General features: G+C 39.5%; 3 protein-coding genes across 3 annotated transcripts in view; all 3 read right to left on the reverse strand.

Annotated features, from left to right (window-relative positions):
• Positions 1-20,726, reverse strand: part of LOC121955440 (toll-like receptor 5) — a 165,171-nt gene that overhangs the window by 63,706 nt on the left and 80,739 nt on the right. The window contains exons 4-5 of the mRNA XM_088089334.1: positions 2,667-2,773; positions 1,438-2,454 (exon numbers count right to left, since the gene is read on the reverse strand). The gene's annotated coding sequence lies outside the window, so the exon portion shown is untranslated. The remainder of the gene's footprint in view (positions 1-1,437; positions 2,455-2,666; positions 2,774-20,726) is intronic.
• LOC121955596 (thrombomodulin) lies at positions 7,367-10,770 on the reverse strand. Its single transcript, XM_042503628.2, has one exon. The coding sequence runs from the start codon at positions 10,541-10,543 to the stop codon at positions 8,783-8,785; it is 1,761 nt and encodes a 586-aa protein (XP_042359562.2). The 5' UTR covers positions 10,544-10,770; the 3' UTR covers positions 7,367-8,782.
• Positions 15,381-18,034, reverse strand: LOC121955631 (thrombomodulin-like). Its single transcript, XM_042503668.2, has one exon. The coding sequence runs from the start codon at positions 17,185-17,187 to the stop codon at positions 15,736-15,738; it is 1,452 nt and encodes a 483-aa protein (XP_042359602.2). The 5' UTR covers positions 17,188-18,034; the 3' UTR covers positions 15,381-15,735.

A 20,726-nucleotide genomic window follows, 5' to 3' on the forward strand; every position in this document is an offset into this window, starting at 1 on the left:
GCTCAAAATATCATAAAAACTTCATGGTATAGTAAGAAGCTCAAAATATCATGAAAACGTCATAGTATAGTATGTCTAAAATCACAAAAAAGTCATAGTCTTGTACTAAATCATTCCAAAAAGTCATTAGGTTCATAGAGAAAAAGTGCCAGATTGTTTGCATTGGTTGGTTAATGTTTCACTGCTGCTCACTGCTCACTATACAACCATTCATACGTAACAAAAGCCGCAGCAGCAAAGCTTCATTCAAGTAGTTGACATGTTTGCTTTGAGCTTATAACTGGAATGTGTCATGTTGTAATTACAACTGTGGCACCTCCCAGCTGCCATGCCAGATACTATTGTACTTTATTAGCTTTAGTGCACTGACATGTTAAGCTTTTCTTTTAAGGTCACTTTAAAGTTCCCTTACCTTCTCCTAAACAACTGAATCACATGGAAATTAAATGACATATTTACACCGAACAGTACAGCCCCTGTGAAAACAGCTGAATAATATTTTTTGTGGCTCTGCAGAAGCCTTCTGAAGTCCTGAAAATGTCATAGTATAAGATGTCATACAAATTTTAAAAATATCTCAGAATGGTATGTGGTCCAAAATATCATACAAATATTACAGTCATATTATTGTACAGTACAGTCCAAAACAATTTTAAAAATGTAACACACTATCAAGCTGCACTATGAGAAGGTAGGTGTAATTTGGTTGAGACCTCTGCATCAGTTTTGACCATTCTTTTTTTTTTAAAATTCAATTCAGATTTTTCAATTTTTTAAAAACCCAAACATCATAGGGCCAGAAGTAATACAGTATATATATATACATATATATGTATATATATATATATATATATATATATATATATATCAGATATATAATAATACCTATCAGAGCCAAACTAAGAACTGACAGACAAAATTTAAGCCGAACTAATCAAGAGAGAAACAATTACAAAATAAGCAGTAAGCACTGAAATACAGTAAAATCTAAAATACATTAATGAAAATAGACACATGAAAACAAACGTGTATATATTATAGTATGTAGTATATAACTTTGCTTGTTATATGTGAGCATCACAATTACTCTGTCCATGAGTTTATATAACTTCAATCATAAAAGACACTTCTTCTGTGTATCAGCATAATAATCCTTCCATAGACTATTACATGTTAGCTTCACTTTAATGTCTCTTAACACTTTTTAACTTCTCATCGAGCTGTTGTTCACCTTTCAGGAAGCTTTGAGTAAGACTGAGTGTTTATTACACAATACTTTGTCACAATGGGTATGCAAGAGTCAAGAAGAGACATGCACAAATAGTCCAAGTATTTTAGTGACTCTACAGAACGTGAGAAACTATAGAAGCCAACAAATGAATGGAGTCACAGATAGTTATTTGAAAGTTTACCGTGATAATGAAGTGGAAGTCTTACCGTGCAGACTGTGAAACTCCTTCACTGTGTTTGTCCTCCGGTCAGATTGTGTGGATCTGCCCACCACACTGCTGCAAACTAACATCTGATCTGAGAGCAGTCAGCCTGCTCTCGCTCTTTTCTTAGTCTGACACTACACACAAATGCTGCAACTTCCCAGTAGCAAAATGTCCTGTCCCTGTTCCGAAGACACCTTCCTCATTTATGGTTTCAGGAGTTGCAAAAAAATAACTACAAATATAAAAAGATATTAAATGATAAAAAAAAAACAAGGTGCTAGGTATAATAAAAAAAACAAGGTGCAAAAAATGGTAACATAAAATTAGTAACATTCCAAGGTGCCAATTCAACAGTCTAGAAAAATATAAAAAAAAATATGTAAACCAATTGCACATGGAGGATAATTGCGCTTGTGAAAAATGCACTTTTGAAATAAGTCCAGTTGGTGCGTATGTGTGTGGTCTACTGGGAGCAGTGCTGGTTTTATAGTCTGACAGCAGCAGGAAGGAAGGACCTGCAATGCTGCTCCCTTCACACACTTTGGATGGAGCAGTCTGTTGCTGAAGGGGCTTTCCAGTGCAGTTAGTGGGAGTCATTTTCCAGCATGGAGGACAACTTGGTGATCGTCCTCCTTTCTCCCATCACCTGTCCTGGATCAAGAGGGCACCCCAGGACAGAGCTGGTCGTCTGTATCTCAAGCTGCCTCAAGTTTGTCAAGCCTTTTCCAGTCTGCAGTCGTGATGCTGCTGCATCTTCCATTATTTCCAACTTTGTCAGTTTTCTCTGCCTGAAGAAAGAGTTGTTCCTTATGGTGAGCTGCACATTCTGCTTCCCAAGATCTATTTGTTGCAGCTGGTCATAGCCTCTGAGCGCGCTGCTGTTGATCTCACTGATGTAGTTAAACTCCAGGTAGAGGTGGGTGATGTTGGGAGGCAGAGCAGGAACCCAGTGGAGGTGCTGTGAGGCGCAATTAGCCACAAGACCAGCCAAAGTGCATGATGGGTAGCATGTGGGTACCTGCAAGTAGGAAGTTAAAAATTTTCCATAAATTTAAGAAATGAGTGCGCTCTATGGTTAGAGGAATCGTTAAATTTTTTAGGAGAGTTAAATGTGAAGATTAATGCCACTTTCACACATGTATGGTAAATCAGCCCATTTTCATTCTGAATTTCTTAAATAAAACCGCTTTGTCTGTGTTTTTGGCTAAAGTTTGCGATGCTAAATGGCACCTTTGGGGGGGCACATGACATGCCAATGAACGGCGTCAGGTGAAAACGTGGCTGGATGCAGTGTTACGGCCATATTCCACCAGATCCGTGATTGGTCCGGCTCCGATCTGTCACGGCAGACAAAGCAAAGAGATTACACTCTAGGCTACATGTTTACTTCCACTAGCTCCACTATGTTGTGAATTGACTGTGTCGCAGCTCCGTCAGTCCGGATCCTTGCGGATCAGATACTCAAGGCTTCTATTTTTGTCAGATGTCTCTATATCATACAAAAATAATCATAAAAATGTCATAGTATATTATGTTGCTCAAAATGTCATAAAAACGTTATATTATGTTGCTCAAATTATCATCAAATTGTCATAGTATAGTATGTCGCCTAAGAGATCTTAAAAACCTCATCCTATAGTATGTTCTTCAAAGCATCATAAAAAAGTCATAAGATAGTATGTTATCCAAAAAAGTCACTGAAAATATCATGAAAACGTCATAGTAAAGTATGTCCCTCGAAATATCATAAAAAGTCACATCATAGTATATTGTCCGAAAAATCATGAAAGTATAATACTATAGCTTGTCATAAAAAAATAAAATAAAATAAAAAATCACAAAAAGGATAGTATGTTAAAGGATATCGTGTGACTCAAAATATCATAAAAGCACCATGGTATAGTATGTTGTTAAAAATATAAAAATGTCATAATAGAGTTTATCATCCAAAAAACATAAAAAAAAGATGTCCTAGGATAGTATGTTGCTCAGAATATCATGATTACTTTTTTTTAAAGTGATGCAGATACAAATTAAGTGGAGGACATTACAAAGACAATACTGTGTGGGAAAAAAGACAACAACAGTTGACACAACAGAGAAACAGGCATAATAGCATTAGTACAGTGTATACTGACAGTGTTAAATGGCTGTGTGTGTGTGTGTATGTGTGTGTGTGTGTGAATGCGTGCAAGCAAATGTGTTGGTGATGCAGTTAGGAAGTTGGGATGGATTACAGCATGTGGAGTGGGCAAAAGAGAAAGATTAAGCAAAATAAAGTAAGGGGAAATAATAAGAAAAAAGAAAAAGAAAAAAGAGAGAAAATAAATAATTAAATTAATAAATAACATTTCTCTCTAGAGAAATGTTATTTAAATTCAGTTCAGCACATTTAGAGGTCAACAGAATTGCAGGCATTCCCCCTTACCTCAGTTGCCGTCAGACTGTGGGGGAGACGGCCCACTGATAAAAACTCTGTAGTATAGTATCTTGCCAAAAGTTTCATTAAAATGTCATAGTGTAGTATGCTGACTAAAAAGTCAGTTGACCCCTCTCTCCTATGTATCATTTTGTCATCTACTGTAATTTAATTGTTTTTAACAACATCAATTACACATCTGTCTGTCCTAGAAGAGGTATCCCTCCTCAGTTGCTCCCCCTGTGGTCTAATTGAAACTTTGCATATGATGAAATAACAGTGTCATAAAGAGGAAGTATGAAAAGCAAAGCGCATAAATCAGTTCAGTCTACTGTAATAGGATATGCATAAAGATAAATGTGCGCAGCTTGACACGCTGGCAACACCAGCAGCAAATAATTCTGCTTATGGCACTCATCAGGCACAGCAGCGACTCTGCCCATCAGTTTATAACTTCTGTCATAAACGACACTTCTTCTGTGTATCAACTAATAGTCTCCTTAATTAACTAGTGGGTGTTCGTAGCTTCACTTTAAAGTCTCTACAAAGCTTTGAAATAACTTCTCATGCTGTTCTTCACTGAAAGGTTTCAGTAGGCTTTGCGTTCACGTGTGAACAGACACAGACTGAGTGTTTATTAAGCAATACTTTGTTACAGTGGGTATGGAAGAGTCAAGAACGGACAAATAACTACAGAAAACTATAGAAACCGACAAAAGAATGGAGTCACAGATAGTTATTTGAAAGTTTACCGTGATAATGAAGTGAAAGTCTTACCGTGCAGACTGTGAAACTCCTTCACTGTGTTTGTCCTCCGGTCAGACTGTGTGGATCTGCCCACGTATTCTGACTTTCTGACTTTGTAATGATATTTTGGTTGACATAATATATAAAGACATTTTCATGATATTTTCAATATTTTCATCATATACATATATATATATACAGTACTGTGCAAAAATCTTAGGCCACCATGGATTTTTTGTTTTAGAAAAGTTGTAATGAGGACATAATATATATATATTTATTGCTTAGTCTCTTTATGAAGATACAAAGAATACAGAAAACATGTACAATGTTTTAAAACAGCAAAAAAGTCTAAACGAAAATGGCTTCTTCTGACTGAAGTCAATATTTAGTGGAAACATGGAATCATACAAACATAACAAAAGGTCGCTCAAACAATCAATTTTCAGCTTTGGACATGTCTTGAATGCTACCTGGTGTAAATACACCAGAGGATTAGTATTTTAAATCTCATATTGCCTGCCTAAGAGAGTTCATGACATGCTAAGTGGAAATGGAGATCACAGTAAATATTTGCAACTTAAGCCTGATTAGGTTGTTTTATTCTGAAATATTTGCATTTTAATACTATATACTGGTTGTATTTTACTAAAGAAACAACTGAGAAATAAATATGTATGGTCATTAAAACTTTGCTAAAATAAAGTTCAAAGTGGCCTAAGACTTTTGCACAGTACTATATATATATATATATATATACACATACATACATACATATATATATATATATATATATATATATATATATATATATATATATATATATATATATATATATATATATATATATATATATATATATATATATATATATACATATATATATATATATATACTAGAAGTAGTAGTAGTAGTGCAATTACGTCTTCTTCTCTACTATTACCTGGCTAATATTAGTGCTGCTTTGGGCAGAATGGGAGCCAGAGCCTTTAGCTATCAGGCTCCTCTTCTGTGGAACCATCTTCCAGTTTCGGTCCAGGAGGCAGACACTGTCTCCACATTTAAGAGTAGACCCAAGACTTTCCTCTTTGACAAAGCTTATAGTTAGGGCTGGCTCAGGCCAAAGTTGTCCTGATGTGCCATCTTGAAGGCTTTTCTTTGTGTTTTGAGGAGTGTTCAGTACCAGTTTTTGATTGGATGCTGCTGCAGCTGATCAAACTGATGATCCATCACAACATGAGAGTTACACACATCAGACACATCAGAGATTCAACTCAGGAGTTTTACATTTCCTCCATTCCTCTCTTCGTGCATGGTTTTCTTGCATCTCTTCAGGTGGGAGGAACTAAGACATGAAAAAAAGTCTTAATTTAAGGGGATGTGGCTGCAATTTAACCCCTTAAACCTGGAGCAACATCATTTTTTATGATGCTTTCAGACACCTTTAACAAGTCTTTAAACCTTTGAAACATTTGATTTCTTTTGCAACCATGGCAAAAATATTCCACAAATTGCAAGAAACTAGTATATTCAAAATTGTATTTTATTTATAAAGCAATGGAAAATGTCTAGGGGAAAAAAAGAAAACAGCAAGGGAAAAAAAGAATTTATATTTAGCATAATCGCATATTTAGAATGATGTTACAGAATTGTATCATTTTAACTACGATTTATTTATTTATTTATTTATTTATTTAAAAAATGTTGAGATTGTTTTATTACTTTTTACTAATTTCTTGGTAATTTTTGAATCACTACATCTTATGTTGCTTGTTGCCTTCATTCTATGTTTTGAGAGAAATTAAGCCAATTTGCTTAAGTTTCAAAGGGTAAGAGAGTTTTTTCCAAGTCTTGTTTGTCTCTGTCTTTTTTTATGTTCTACATTTTCATTTTAAGATTTTTTTTTGGTATTTATTGCCTTTAATGGACAGGACAGTTTAAGCATGAAAGGGGAGATAGAGAATCGAACCCGCCACTGCTGCAGCCAGGACACAACCTCTGTATATGGGGCACCGCTCTATCCATTGAGCCACCAGGCACCCACACATTATTTTTTTTATATATATATATATATATATATATATATATATATATATATATATATATATATATATATATATATATATATATATATATATATATTTACAGATTTCTTGCTAATTTTCAGGTCACTTCTCTGGTTTTACATGCCCTTCTCCCCATGTTTTGAAATAAACTGCTCAAATTTCAAAGGGTTAAAGAGACACGGGCTGCACACTGTCAGTCAGTCAGTCATTTTCTGTAATCGCCTGTCCTCGTAAGGGTCGCGGGGGGGCTGGAGCCAATCGCAGCCGTCATCGGGCAGAAGGCGGGGTCACCCTGGACAGGTCACCAGACTATTGCAGGGCCGACACATATAGACAGACAACCGTACACGCTCACAGTCACACCTAAGGACAATTTAGAGCCACCAATCAACCTGAGCTGCATGTCTTTGGACTGTGGGAGGAAGCCGGAGACCCCGGAGAGAACCCACGCAGACACGGGGAGAACATGCAAACTCCACACAGAAGGGCCCACACCCGAACCAAAGCCCGTTCCAACCGGGATTCGAACGAGAGACCCTCTCACTGTGAGGCAACAGTGCTGGCTGCACACTGTGAATGTAATATTCTTTCTTCACACATGACCTGTAATTCCCTGGTGTCTCCACAAGGTGGAGCAGTCAACCTGTCCAAAGACAGATTTGCTGTGACAGTAATCCCAAGAAAAAAACAGGCGTATCCTTCCTTCACAATTTAATAATGTTCCAGCACAAACTTCAAAACAAAGTTCTTTGTCGTAGTTAATTACACTGTATCTGGTGTGTGTGTGTGTGTGTGTGTGTGTGTGTGTGTGTGTGTGTGTGTGTGTGAACTGAATGGTGGATAAATCCAGTCCTCCGATGCAGGGGGCACCCATCCTCACAGAAAACTTGAACAATTGTATAATACCTCTGATGTCTTGAGTTTAAATTGGCTTTGTATCTTGTGGCATCACCACATTGCTTCCTGACTGTCTGGCTGTGAAACTGACATCATTCAAAGCGGACACACAGTCTCTGCAGTGGGGTCATGCACAGACATTTTGGGGGGTGGTGGTGCTCAAGCAAAAAAGGGAACCCCTCTCATTTTAAATTAGTAAAAAAATAGTGTTTAATACAGCAGCACATCCTTCACTTATTTGAATACCCCTACAGTGATGGACATGAGGATGTCATTTTGTCATTTGCAGTGAAATGTAACACTTTGAAACACAAATTGGCTTGATTTCTTTGAAAATCACATGAAGCTGAGCAACTTAAGAGGGCATGACCCAAAGATTAGAAAGAAATTGATCAAAAGTACAAAACAAAGAGAAAATTATCCAAACAAACAAATACAAAAAGTATATTACCTAAAATAATGATGATAATTGAAACTGAAAGGTAACCAGCTGAGCTGTAAATGCCTCCCGCTCTTTGTAAATCTGAGTTTTTAATTTATTTAATTTTACCCTTTGAAACATGAGCAGCTTGTGTCTTTCAAAAACATGAAAAGAAGGTAAGGAGCAAATGAACAGAATATTACATTAAATTTGCAAGAAATTACTAAAAAGTTCCAAAAAAATACCTGAAAATTAGCAACAAAAATAATTTTAAAAATCTACATATAATAAAAACACAAAACACAATTATACAGACAATTACAAATATCTAATTTTGATAATCATAAATTCAATGTATTTCAAATAAACAGAGTTTTCTGGATTTGTTTCCTTATTTCTAATAACTCTCCCTCTCCCTCTGTCTGTCTCTCTTTAATCTAGTTTTCAAGTATTTTTCTTGCAGTTTGCTGGCATCTCTTGCCAAGTTGCTGATTGCCTTTTTTTCTCCAAGTTTTTGAAAGAAATCAAACCAATTTGCTCAGATTTCAAATGTTTAGATGCTTGTGAAAAGCGTCTCAAAGCAGCACAAGAACAATGCTGTCAATACAGGTTTTAAAGGGTTAACTGCACACTTAAGAATGCTGTTAACTTATTATTATTATTATTTTTTGCTTGTCTTGTCTTTTTAATAAAACACTTAATAAAAAAAGTCCAAAGGGCAGCTACTTGAGCACCACCTGGGGTCTGTCTGTGCACGCGCCTGCTCTGCAGTTGGCACGAGGCTTGACCTGTACATTCACATGTCGTGCTTTAACTGTCTCTTTTCTGTCTTATACGCGTCACTCGTCACTCGATGTAAACCGTGCGCTTCGCCCTCTGGAGCTTTGGCGCTCTCTGTCTTCCCTTTGTCGCTGAGCAGGTAGTGAGCCACAACCACCACCAGCACTATAAAAAACACAGTGCACACTATTATCCCCACGAGACCCCCCACCGACACTCCTGAAGGCTGAGTTGTTGGCTCCGGTTGTGGCGCGGGTGATGTTGAGGGGATGCTGGGAGTCGTGCTCACCCCGGAGCCCTCCATGCTTCCATCTGTGTCCGTATCATCCTCGTTTTTTACGCACCTGTACTGACCAACCAGGGTGTATCCGCGAGAGCACGAGCACACATAACTGCCGAAAGTGTTTTTACAGTCTTGATCACAATAAAAGAAAGAGCACTCGTCTATGTCTATGCACACCGTGTGGTCCTCCCGCTCCTCCGCCACGTACCCGTCCGGGCAGTAGCACTGGAAGCGGTCGTTGGGGTCGCACTCGGCGGGGCATTCCTCCTTTCCGCAGTGCAGTTTACACTTATTCGGCGCCGTCGGGTCCTCTATATATCCATCATAACAGGAGCACTTGTAGCTGCCGGGAGTGTTGGTGCACATGTGCTCACATGGAGCGGACACGCACTCATCCACGTCGACGCACAGACTGCCTCTCATCACGTATCCATCCTTGCACACGCACTGGAAGCCGCCGACGGTGTTGACGCACACGAAGTTCTCCCCAGGACACTGCCGCGCGTCCCTGCAGTCATTGAAGTCGACGCACGACCTGCCGTCCTGCGCCAGTTTAAACCCGTGGTCACACATGCACGCGTACGAGTCTCCGGCCTTGTAGCAGGCGTGCGCGCATTGCAGGGGCAGGCACGGGTCATCTATGTCCACTTCGCAGGTGACTTTATTTGCGGGGTTGACGCTCTGTCCGGACGGGCAGTAGCAGGAGGGCACATTGTTGGGGTCCTCTGCGCATTTGTGCTCGCAGCCTCCTTCTTGTATCTCACAGCTCCAGGGCGCCTGCAGCCACTGCCTGGAGAAGCACACGTATTTAGTCTCAGCCGGCATCCGGATGGCGATGCTTCCAGGCGGCAGAGAAAGCACGTCCTCGCCCTCAAACCCCATGGGGACCTTGTAAGTGACAGACCCACCGGCTGCAACCGCCAGAAACGTGCACGGGTCCGTGAAGGTGTACTCACAGAGAAACCCGTCCGCGTGCTCGCGGCATGGCTCCTGGACCCATTTAAACTCGTCCTCCTGTGAAACTGAGACGCAGTGAGGAGCAGAGCAGCTGCTGTCAAAACTCGGTGCCCAGTTGAAGAAGTCACTCTCGCTGTCTCCGCTCACCCACTGGAACCCTCTGAGCGCAGCAGTAGCGTCCGGGCAGCCGCTCGGAAGACGTAAACCGATCCAGAAGCGCCCCGTTAAGTTCCACAACAAGATGTTGAAAATATCATGAGCCACAGTGGAGCGCACGGTCATCAAGTGTCCGTTTCGGTCTCTGCACTGGTCCTCTGCAGCTGGAAAGTCGCTGGGATGTTGGAACACAGTGAAACACTGAGTCCCGATGCAGTACCCAGCACTAGGCTCCGTCCCGCCGGCTCGTCCCACCAGGAACACAAAAACAAAGAGTCCCGTAACATCCCTCATGTTGCAGCCTCGGTGTTGTCCCTTTAAGTTGTCGCGCGCTGCAGCAGTGTGCGGCTTTGTTTGTTTGACAAAATGTTTTGCTCGCATTTATAACCCTCCAGCTCCATGTTATTGCCCCGGCTGAGGAAGGAAGTGGCTCTTAATCAGCCTACTGCTCAGTGTCTCTTTACAGACTTTCTCCTCAGCGCGGCGGACCACATCCCCAATTACGCAAGATCTTTACGTTCGTACGTAGCGAGGCTGCGCGCACGCAAACAGGGGTAGAATGAGGGGGCTTTACCCAACACCCCCTATTTGGAGTAGCTCCTCCCAACTCCACTCTTTACCAAATGTGAACAAGTCGTTTCTGGTCTTGCTCTCTGACCTTCAGGCTGATGGAACACGTTTCAGATCCTTTACATAAGTAAAACTAAAAATGTCACACCATGTGTTGCACTGAAAAGTACGTACGCATACCAAGGACATGTACTTAAAGTATCAAAAGTATAAGTACCCAAACCAGAAAGACTAAATCATAAAAAAACTTTAAATTATTATTATTATTTTATATATTATATTATATTTATTATAATTTATTCAAAAAATAAAATAAACACAGAAATTGTTGAATTTTCTGTCAACTGTCTAATTGATTTTAACAGTTTCAGCCAAACTTGAATTGACTGTTGGGAATAGACTCAAATTCGTACTTAAGTAGAATACTTGAGTTAATGTATGTAGTTGCATTACACCGCTGAAATCAGGTAACATAATTACAGTTCAACGCATTTGTCTTGTTTTAGACATTTTCAGAACTTCTGTATTTCTCAGAAGAAGGCAGAATAAGGGAGAGATTATGAAAACAAAGATATATTGATTTATTTACTTTATTGTATAAAGTGACATGAAAATACTCATGTAAAAGTGCCTCAAATTCCTACTTAACAGTACTTGAGTAAATGTACTTATACTCTCCCACTGGTCTGACACCAAGTTTTAATTCTTATCACTTTGTCATTCAGTAGTGACATATTCAAAAAACAAAAACACAAAAACCCAACACTGCATCAAGTGAAAGCTTGTAATGAGTCTGTTAAACAGACATTCAGTATTAATGTGTATCAGGCAGATGAGAACAAGGTACACGTGTTTTTTTTTACAGGTCGACCATAGCAGCAGTTTTACATTCATGTAGAGTTGATCTCTGGCAGCCTGCAGCTCTGACCGCAGCCCGTTAGACAGTAAAGTTAAATACATTACATCTCCTGTGAATGTCAGTAGAAGCTGTGTGCAGTAAACAGCACCGCAGGAGTATCAGTCAGTATGAGGACATCTTATTCTGTAATGTTTTTAATGTTCTGACGCACATAACCCGACTGAACGATAACTGTTCCATGTAGTGGACAACAGGGTCAGTTGGGACAGTGAAATCTGCATTTCAGAATTACAAAATCATTTTTTAAAAATGATTTTGAGGTTTTAGTTTTTTTTTTCTTTTTACAATTTTGAGGTTTTTGGGTGTTTTTTTGGGGGGGTTTTTTCTGCATTGGATACTTTTACTTTTAAGTACTCTTTCCTGAATGCACTTACTTACTTTTACTTTAGTCAATGTTTTAATGCAAGACATGGATTTGTAAAAGAGTATTTTTACTGTGTGGTTTTAGTACTTTGACTTTGGTAAAGGATCTGAATACTTCTTTCACCACTGTGTATCAAATCATATTCAATACTGTTCAAGTAGTCTGTTGGTAACGAAGGATTATTTTGTATCTGTAAAAAAAATATGTCCCAACTGACCCTGCTCTCCCCTACTATCTGCAGCGTATTATGTTTTAGTTTGAATTGTGTTTAAAAACCACAACCTACAGAGTTGCATTTCAGACATCAAACGGAATGTAGACAAAGTATGCAACCAGACATAAAAATGTCCAAAAGTTTAGAAAGAAACTAAACATCAAATGTTTCAGTGTGGGGACTTATCATTTTGGAATGATACCCATCAAGGATATGCTTGTGAAAAATGGTTTGTAAAGCCTGAATATGTGTGTGCTTTATGTGCATCAGACACAATTCCTATAGCAACCAATACATCCTAATACAAGCAGCGGTCCGCTTCAAAACTACACATAATGTGAAATATCATAATTCCTAATGAAAAAACGTAACATATTTCATGAGCAAACATCAGTCACAGCGACTTATTGTGCCCATGGTACAAACAACCAAATTTTTTGACTAAAGACTACTTTTCTGGCTCCGTTCATTGCTAATACAATTTAGTGTTATTTTACGAAAAGATTAAAAGCATAAAGATTTAACTAAACTATTTCATAAATACAGTAAATGTCACAACCCATGTGTAAAAAAAGGAAATTACATTACACTCAAAATGAAACTTGCAGTATACAAAATGAGGATATCAAGCAGAGGCACGCTTTGTTTTCCTTTTTACAGTAAAGAGCTTCACTACAGTGCAGTAGTGTTATTAGACAGCAACATGTGGAATCAAACATCAGGTCCTATCAGGAGAGAGTTTGGTCGTTTAAAGACACTAAAAAAGTGGTTTATATTTAGTTTATATATAATGCATAAAACTGTTAAGCAAACTGTTCTATAGTAATTACAAAACAATATAAAATCTGACACTGAATTTACTTTAAAGAAAATCTAAGAAACCCATTGCATTGAAAAATGTAAGTCGCCCACAGAACCCATTTTCATTATGATATCATAAGGTCAGAGGTGAAATGACCATGGCATTTTTCAATCGCCAAAAATTAAGCCTAACTTCTGGGCAATATTTAGCCTCCTTCTGGAGAAGATAGCATGACATTTGGATTGGAACCATTGGTTTCTAGTTCCTTCCGGTCCGCTAGAAGCAGTACTTGTCTTCTTGTCAGTACTTATCTTCCATCAAACCATCAAACACAGGTGCAGGACACTTGATATTCAGTGGCTAAGCACTCCCTCTAGTGGACAGGAAGAATTCATAGATCTGTAGTTACATCTGGAACTCTTGTTTCCAGTATCATAACTGGAGCTGTAAAACTCAGGCCGGTACAGCCTCTTAAAAAAAAAGTCAGCCGGCGATTAACATGATTAAAAAGCACACGCCTTACGCATGGACCTTAATCACATCATGATTAACACGTTAACAGGCCTTTTTTACTTACTTATGTGCTTACTTTCCTACTTAAAATTTAGTTATATTTACTTAAATTCCAGGTAAAGTGAATTCAGAGATTTGTTTCAAAATGCATTCTAAATGTTGGAAACTGATTGTTGAAAACATGTTACAGAGACTCTTTACTATATTGTTCTGAATTGTGGAGTTGGTCAGTTGACTGTTTTTTCACCATTTTCCTGTTTTTTGGGCAGATCTTAAACCATAGCTCGATGATACAAAAGCTGTGTTCCAATTCAGGGTCTGCATCCTTCGGAGGACGCATTAACGGTTGTTAATTGGGACAGTCTAGCCTTCGGAGGATTTCCTGGTTGCGTCACCAGATGTCCCCGCCCTTACCCCCACGACAGTGGATGCCTGCCGTCAAGGCTCGCCAGAGAGAGAGAGGGGGAGAGGGAGAGAAAAAGAGAGAGAGGCCAAGAGAGGGGGAGAGGGAGGAAGAGAGAGAGAGAGAGAGAGAGAGAGCGGGGGGGGGGCACTAAAGCAAAGAAATTATTTTATTTTTAAAATTTACTTTTTATTTAAATTTTGCTGGAGAAGGAGGACAAGGGCCTCTGTCTGCGTCGGAAGCTGATTTTTCGTGCAGTAGAGCCTCCGTCAGCGGACGGAGCACTCCGCTGCTGCGGGCAGCACAGCGGGGCTGCTAGGTGGCTACGTGTTAGCATTACTTACTTCACGTATTATGAATGAAATTATGAGATTTTAATGTCCCTCTAAGTTTAACATATCTGCCGTTTGATTTTCAAATGAGTAAAAACCCACATTAAGTTAAATCAACGCTCCGATCTGTGCCGCCATTATTTTTGAAGATCGCGGGCGCGCAAGGGATCTTGGGAAATGGAAGGCTGCGAAGGATAGTAGCGATGTGTCCTCCAAACAGAGGGAAAAGAAGGCTGCATTTGTGGGCTGCGAAAGGAGGAGCCTTCGAATTGTGACCAAATGGGACAGCCTTTCACAAGAGCGCCAGGACGTAATTGGCCTTCGAATGCAGCCTCCGAAGGATGCAGACCCTGAATTGGGACACAGCTAATGAAGCTATACCCGCAAATGGGCGTGGCCTCCGCTCCTCCAGCGGACACGCCCCCAGAGTTACAGAGTTTCAGATCAGAGAATAATGTGCATTTTTTCAGGATTTTGAGACCTTCTTTTACATACTTGGTGATTTTTTTTGGTCATTCAAATTTGGTCAGGTGTTTAATAACACATCTTTCTAACACATTTTAACTATCACTTTGCCCAGACTTTAATTTTGTGAAGGTGTTGCAACTTAAAAAATGACAAGCTGAATTAAATCAATATTTCTACTTTTTAGCAACTTCAGTAAACCAAGTTTTCTGTGCTATATATCTGTATTCTGCTGGATGCAAACTAGTCAATCATATTTGAATATTCCTCAACATATAAAGACAGCAGAACCTGCAGATCTCCTAACTTCATCACTGGCAAAATCCTTTCTCTCATGATCAAGTCAGACTAACTTGGTTTACTTGTACCATACTTGGTAGTTGCTAACACTTAGAAAGAAGAAAATGATTTCACTTGTCTTGTTTTTTTTTTTTTAAGTTGCAACAACTTCACAAATTGAAGTAAATAATAGGCTACTAAATGTTGAGTAAACTTAACACTTAAATATAAAATAACAAATTAAGACATAAAGTCATATTTGCCTTACTTTTTCAAGGTAATCAGTCTGCAAGATTAATTGAAGTAAGATCAACTTGTCAGATTTACTGTAAAAGTGATCATATTAACCTTTTAGTACCATTACTATTTGACCTTTTCCTATATAACAGATTCTTAGTTTTTGGATATAACTCCACACACTGGCCTAATTGTAAAGGAAAACCCAATGTTTATGTTTCTGTAAGAAAAAGGTTAAGTAGCTATAAGATGAATGAACAATTCCATATAAAAATCTAACATATTTTTTTTAAAAAGCTGTTTTCATTTAGTCCCTCTTCGCTGACCTTTCAGTGTGTGATTCATTATAGATAATTCAAGCATTTCTCATGAATGCTGCCTACGGATAACTGTGGAACAGTCCTATGCTGTATATTTGAGCAAAGAAAACAGCTCAGTGTGAGATGACATAAAGGTCGAAAAGCAGCATGCTTCCCTACAGCTGTGATTTCAGTATCTGCGAGTCGTTTTTAAATGGTTTGTCGAAGGATAGCCTCTTGTACGTCTCTGTGGTCACCTGCTGCAGATAGAAAATATCTGCATGTTTGATGGAGGAGAGCTCAAATTTGCCGCAACGTTTGATGGCGTTTCGGATCAGGAAGAAGAGCAGCCCGGCACACAGCGCCATGAACACAGTGATGCCCAGGACACTGCCGGTCTTGATGTAGGAGGGCACCACAGCTGGGTGAGGGCTGGGGGGAGCTGGGTATGAAGGGGTGAAACCTGATCCCTCCACGTCGTCTTCGATGTGTACACATGTGTGCTCGTCATGGTCCAGCTTGAAGTTCTCGTCACAGGAACATCTATAACTACCGTATGAGTTTTCACACTTCTGATCACACCGATCAGACTCACATTCATCGATGTCTGTGCAGAAGGGTTGACTGTTGGTTGTGTCTGGGGTGTCTTTAACGTAGCCCTCAGGGCAGAAACATTTATCCTCACTCCTGATGCAGGGACAGTCTCTCCCGGTGCAGATCACCTCACACTTGGTGGGGTCGTGCGCTGACACCCTGAACCCCTTCCTGCATCCACACTCATACACCCCATTGACCTTATCGCACATCATGTGCTCACACTTCAAACAAATAGTGACGTTTACGCACACTCCATCCTCCCTCACAAAGCCATCTTTGCATGTGCAATTAAAACCTCCCTCTGAGACCTCACACTTCTCACCCTCATCCTTGCACGGGTTCAAAGCGCACGGGCCGTCAGTGCAGGTGAATTTATTTGCATGGAGAGTTTTCCCCGCAGGACATGTGCACGTGTGCGTTTTTGATGATGTGGAGGTGCACTCCTGCTCACAACCGCCCTTAAGTACCTCACAGTTCCAGGGAGCTGCAATCCAACGGCTGGAGAAACACACGTGTTTAGAGTCTGGATATTTACCGCCGAGCTTTTCCGCCACGGCGATGGTTCCGCGAGGAAACGTTTCCGAATCGTCCAAGTCGAAGTCCAGAGGCTGGCTGTACCTCACCTGTGCGCCTTCACCTGCCTGCAACGAACCGCACGGCTCCTCGAGGGTATATTGGCACACAAATCCGTCCAATGTGTTGCTGCACGGCTTCTCCTTGGTTGACAAGTCCTGTTCCGCGGACACGGAGACTGAACAGCAACTTTGGTTACATTCGTCTGCTTTGCCTTTAAACCAGAAACTCCCGCTTACCGGACTCTTTATTGTCTTCCTAAAATATTCATGCATATACGGTGATAACTGTCCGCCCGAGTCTTTGCAGCTTTTCTGTGCGCCTGCATAATCCTCGGGATCCTGGAAAAGCGCAAAACACTCATTCCCGGCGCAATATCCGCGGTGAGCCCGGACCGTTTCCTCCAGTCCGCAGAGGAAAAGCGCACAAAGCAGCAAAGACAGTGCTGTTGAAGTCATGATGTCGGTGGTGTCCTGGCGTGGATTAAACTTGTGTGTTCAACGATCTGAAGCTGAAACAGCGACTGAGAGCTCAACATAGTCCCCATTTATAAAAGCCTCCGACGGTATTTTTTTTGTCGGACCAGGCGAGGAAGGAAGTTCTGTTCTGGCCAGCGGTCTAAAGCCCCGGTCTGATTGCTCAACCCCCACGCTGTCCAAACGCCTTATCTCAAAGAGACTGGGCCCATCAAAACACACACACACACACACACACACACACACACACACACACACACACACACACACACACACACACACACACACAGAGCGCACACCCCGCGCACGGGTACGTGAACTTTTAATAAGAGTGGAATGGACAATATCCCATAATCTCTCTCATGAGTGGCTCTTATCTTTTCTGTATTTACATGATACTCCTGATAAAGCCTCATGGAAACAGAGAACAGGAACATACATCTATAATCTTTGCTCTTGTTTTTTTTTTTTTCAAATAAATATACTGAATATATACAGTGTTACCTGTAACTTGCTAATTAAATTACAAAATAAATATAAATGTAATCAGTTGAAATTACTGAGAAAAAAATATGTAATTACAGTAAAATTGTTGGTGATTGCAAAGGGGCAACATTTTCAGTAACAAGTTTGTATGTAGAATAAAATTTTTTTTTTTTTGGACTAAGTTGGTCAGCAAAGCCCTTGAGACAAACTTAAGTGCAACACTACCTTCTTGTTTTTTTAGGTGTCTTCAGCTTTATTGCTCAGCTTGAAACATTTGTTGAAAAAGTATTACATCTGGAGGTCACAAAGTTATTACATTTTTAATAGGGTAACTAGTCATCTGTAACCTATTACACACACACACATGTGCACACACGCGTATATATATATATATATATATATATATATATATATATATATATATATATATATATATATATATATATATATATATATATATATATATATATATATATATATATATATATATATATATACACACACACACATATATATATATATATATATATATATATATATATATATATATATGTGTGTGTGTATATATATATATATATATGTGTATATTTGCAGCTTAATATTTTGACCCCATTTTTCGCAGCTAATACCTACCAGTTCTAGACATCTACAGCATCTCTTTTAAATAAAATATATAGGCGGCAAACATGAAAAAAACATGTTTAAGTGGGATTAAAACTGATATAACTCAAAGGCAGAAGCACAAATTAGATTCTTATCTTTCAAATAATAAATTGCATGCACTTGTACTTAAAAAGGGAACAAGAACAGCAGTCACTTTACTTCGGGTCAGCCTTGGATAGATGTTTATAGGTGAATTTTACAGGAGTTTAATACAACGTCTTTGCTTGTTGCCTTATGTGCTGTGAGTAAAGATGGGCATATTTCAAACCTGTACTATCTCTCTTGAGTACCATGAAAAAATCACCCAGTTGAAGTACAATTGAAGTTGTATTCAATAATGGAATATTAACTAAGAACAGCAATTCCTCTGGGAGAGACACTGACTCATGGAGTAGACCTAGAGTACAACAATAACTGTTGAGGAATAGACATGATTGTCTAATTTATGGTCAATCTAAATCAATCATCATTAGCGAACTGTTTACCGTCTTCTCTCAGATTACTGGGGCTGGCAGAGGAGGAAGAGAATTGCCTTCCATTTTCCCCAGTGGGAAAGTGACTGGACCAGAAGAGGAAGTAGGAACAGGAGGGTCGGACACACTTCCTACAGCCACAGGGTACAGAAATAAATCATGACAAAAACTACATAATATACACCTACACTCTCATTCCTTGAGCTGCTTGGTTTCCAGGTGGAGTTTTGGTTGAGTAGATTTAAAGGAATGTGACCACGTCCGATTGCGTTCCTCCCAAAGTGACACTGAGTGACTCAGTGGATGTAATAGGAGTACAATAGAGTATAGCATCATAGTGAAAACGTTACGCATATGAATATCAGTTCATATGTTTGTATTCAGAGTTAATTCCTGTGATTATTGTTATTTATAACATACTGAAAAACTACCCACAATTTACAGAAGTGGTCGGCTCAGTGCTATTTCAGTGCCTCCTACAAAAGGGGTGTGGTGAGATGGAATGGGGTGGAGGGGATATCACTGCGATGCAGACGGAAGGGAATCCTTTGTTCACGCTGTAGAAACAAAATAATCAGTTCAGTGTTTTTATCTGAATAGTGAATGTTCAATTTTGCGATTCTGATCTTTGCTAGGACGCCTAACAGCGGGTGGCATGGATTCAGTCCAAAACACTTACACACACTTTTGTGGAATCATAACTCAGAGTCAGCCTGGCGACAAAAATCAGGCTGGTTGGTTTCCACAAATATTTTTCTGATATCTGTGCCCACATTGAGTTTAGCCAGCGGAGCCTTGAAGCTGTTTTCTTTCTCTGACGTAACTTTCAATGTTTTTTTGCAGTAAAATCATGTCACGCAGTTATTTTGACAAGATTTAGTCAGCGCCACTAACAACATCCCCAATATGGTCTTGTTTTTAATTTGATACTTGTGTCATTGCTCCATAATTCAGTTTAAAATGTTAAAGTAGCCTCACCTTGACTGACCTGTGAGGGCCTTCCTAGTTTCCTGATACCTGTGAAAAAACATGTACTGACTGTTCAATGTTAAGGTCAGCTTCTTTATCTTGTTGGTAAAGTGCAGTAAAAAGCAGGCACAGGCTGAATGTAGTGGAATATTACACAGTATACAAAAAGTAAATGCTGTCACCATCACATTAGTGCTCACGGACCCCACATTCCACACACACACACACACACACACACACACACACACACACACACACACACACACACACACACACACACACACACACACACACACACACACACTTTGCTTATGAGGAGCTATATTACTTCTTATGTTATTGGCTGCTGCACATGCTAAACCTTCCAAATATTTTGGGTCTCACCGTTACATCCTTTCCAGAACTAAATCATAACAACAAAATAATTCATGTGTAACCAGCAGTTCATGTACAAAACCTCTGGGCTTTATTAAATTAACTGTGACTGCAAATTTGTGCTGTTGACCAATAATGAAGGTTATGATATTGTAACCCTAAATCGAAACAGGCAGAGCCCTTTACTAGACTCTATGGATAATACGGTCCTCCAGTCATGAGCACATATTTACCCACTGAAATCTGCATAAAGTTAGCCAGCCAATCTAGATATGCCTACGTGAATACGTTTGAACACCACAGTATAAATGGCAGCATGAGACCTGGCTTTGTTCTGATGAGTACTGAATGAATCCACTCCTCCTGGTCATATAAATAGTCACGTTGTGCGCGACACTGGCTGAGGAGGGGGAGTTGCTGCTATTTTTGATTCAAGCTTAGCAATTCACACTAAAGCTATAGTTCTATAGTTCAAGCTATAGTTCATTTGAATGCCTTTTCCTTAGTCTTTCTCACCCATTCTGGAAAACCAATTCTATTTGTTATAGTGTACCA

The sequence above is a fragment of the Plectropomus leopardus genome, chromosome 16, assembly GCF_026936395.1.
Source record: "Plectropomus leopardus strain MGB_pleo_1.0 chromosome 16, ASM2693639v1, whole genome shotgun sequence".
NCBI classification, from domain to species: domain Eukaryota; kingdom Metazoa; phylum Chordata; class Actinopteri; order Perciformes; family Serranidae; genus Plectropomus; species Plectropomus leopardus.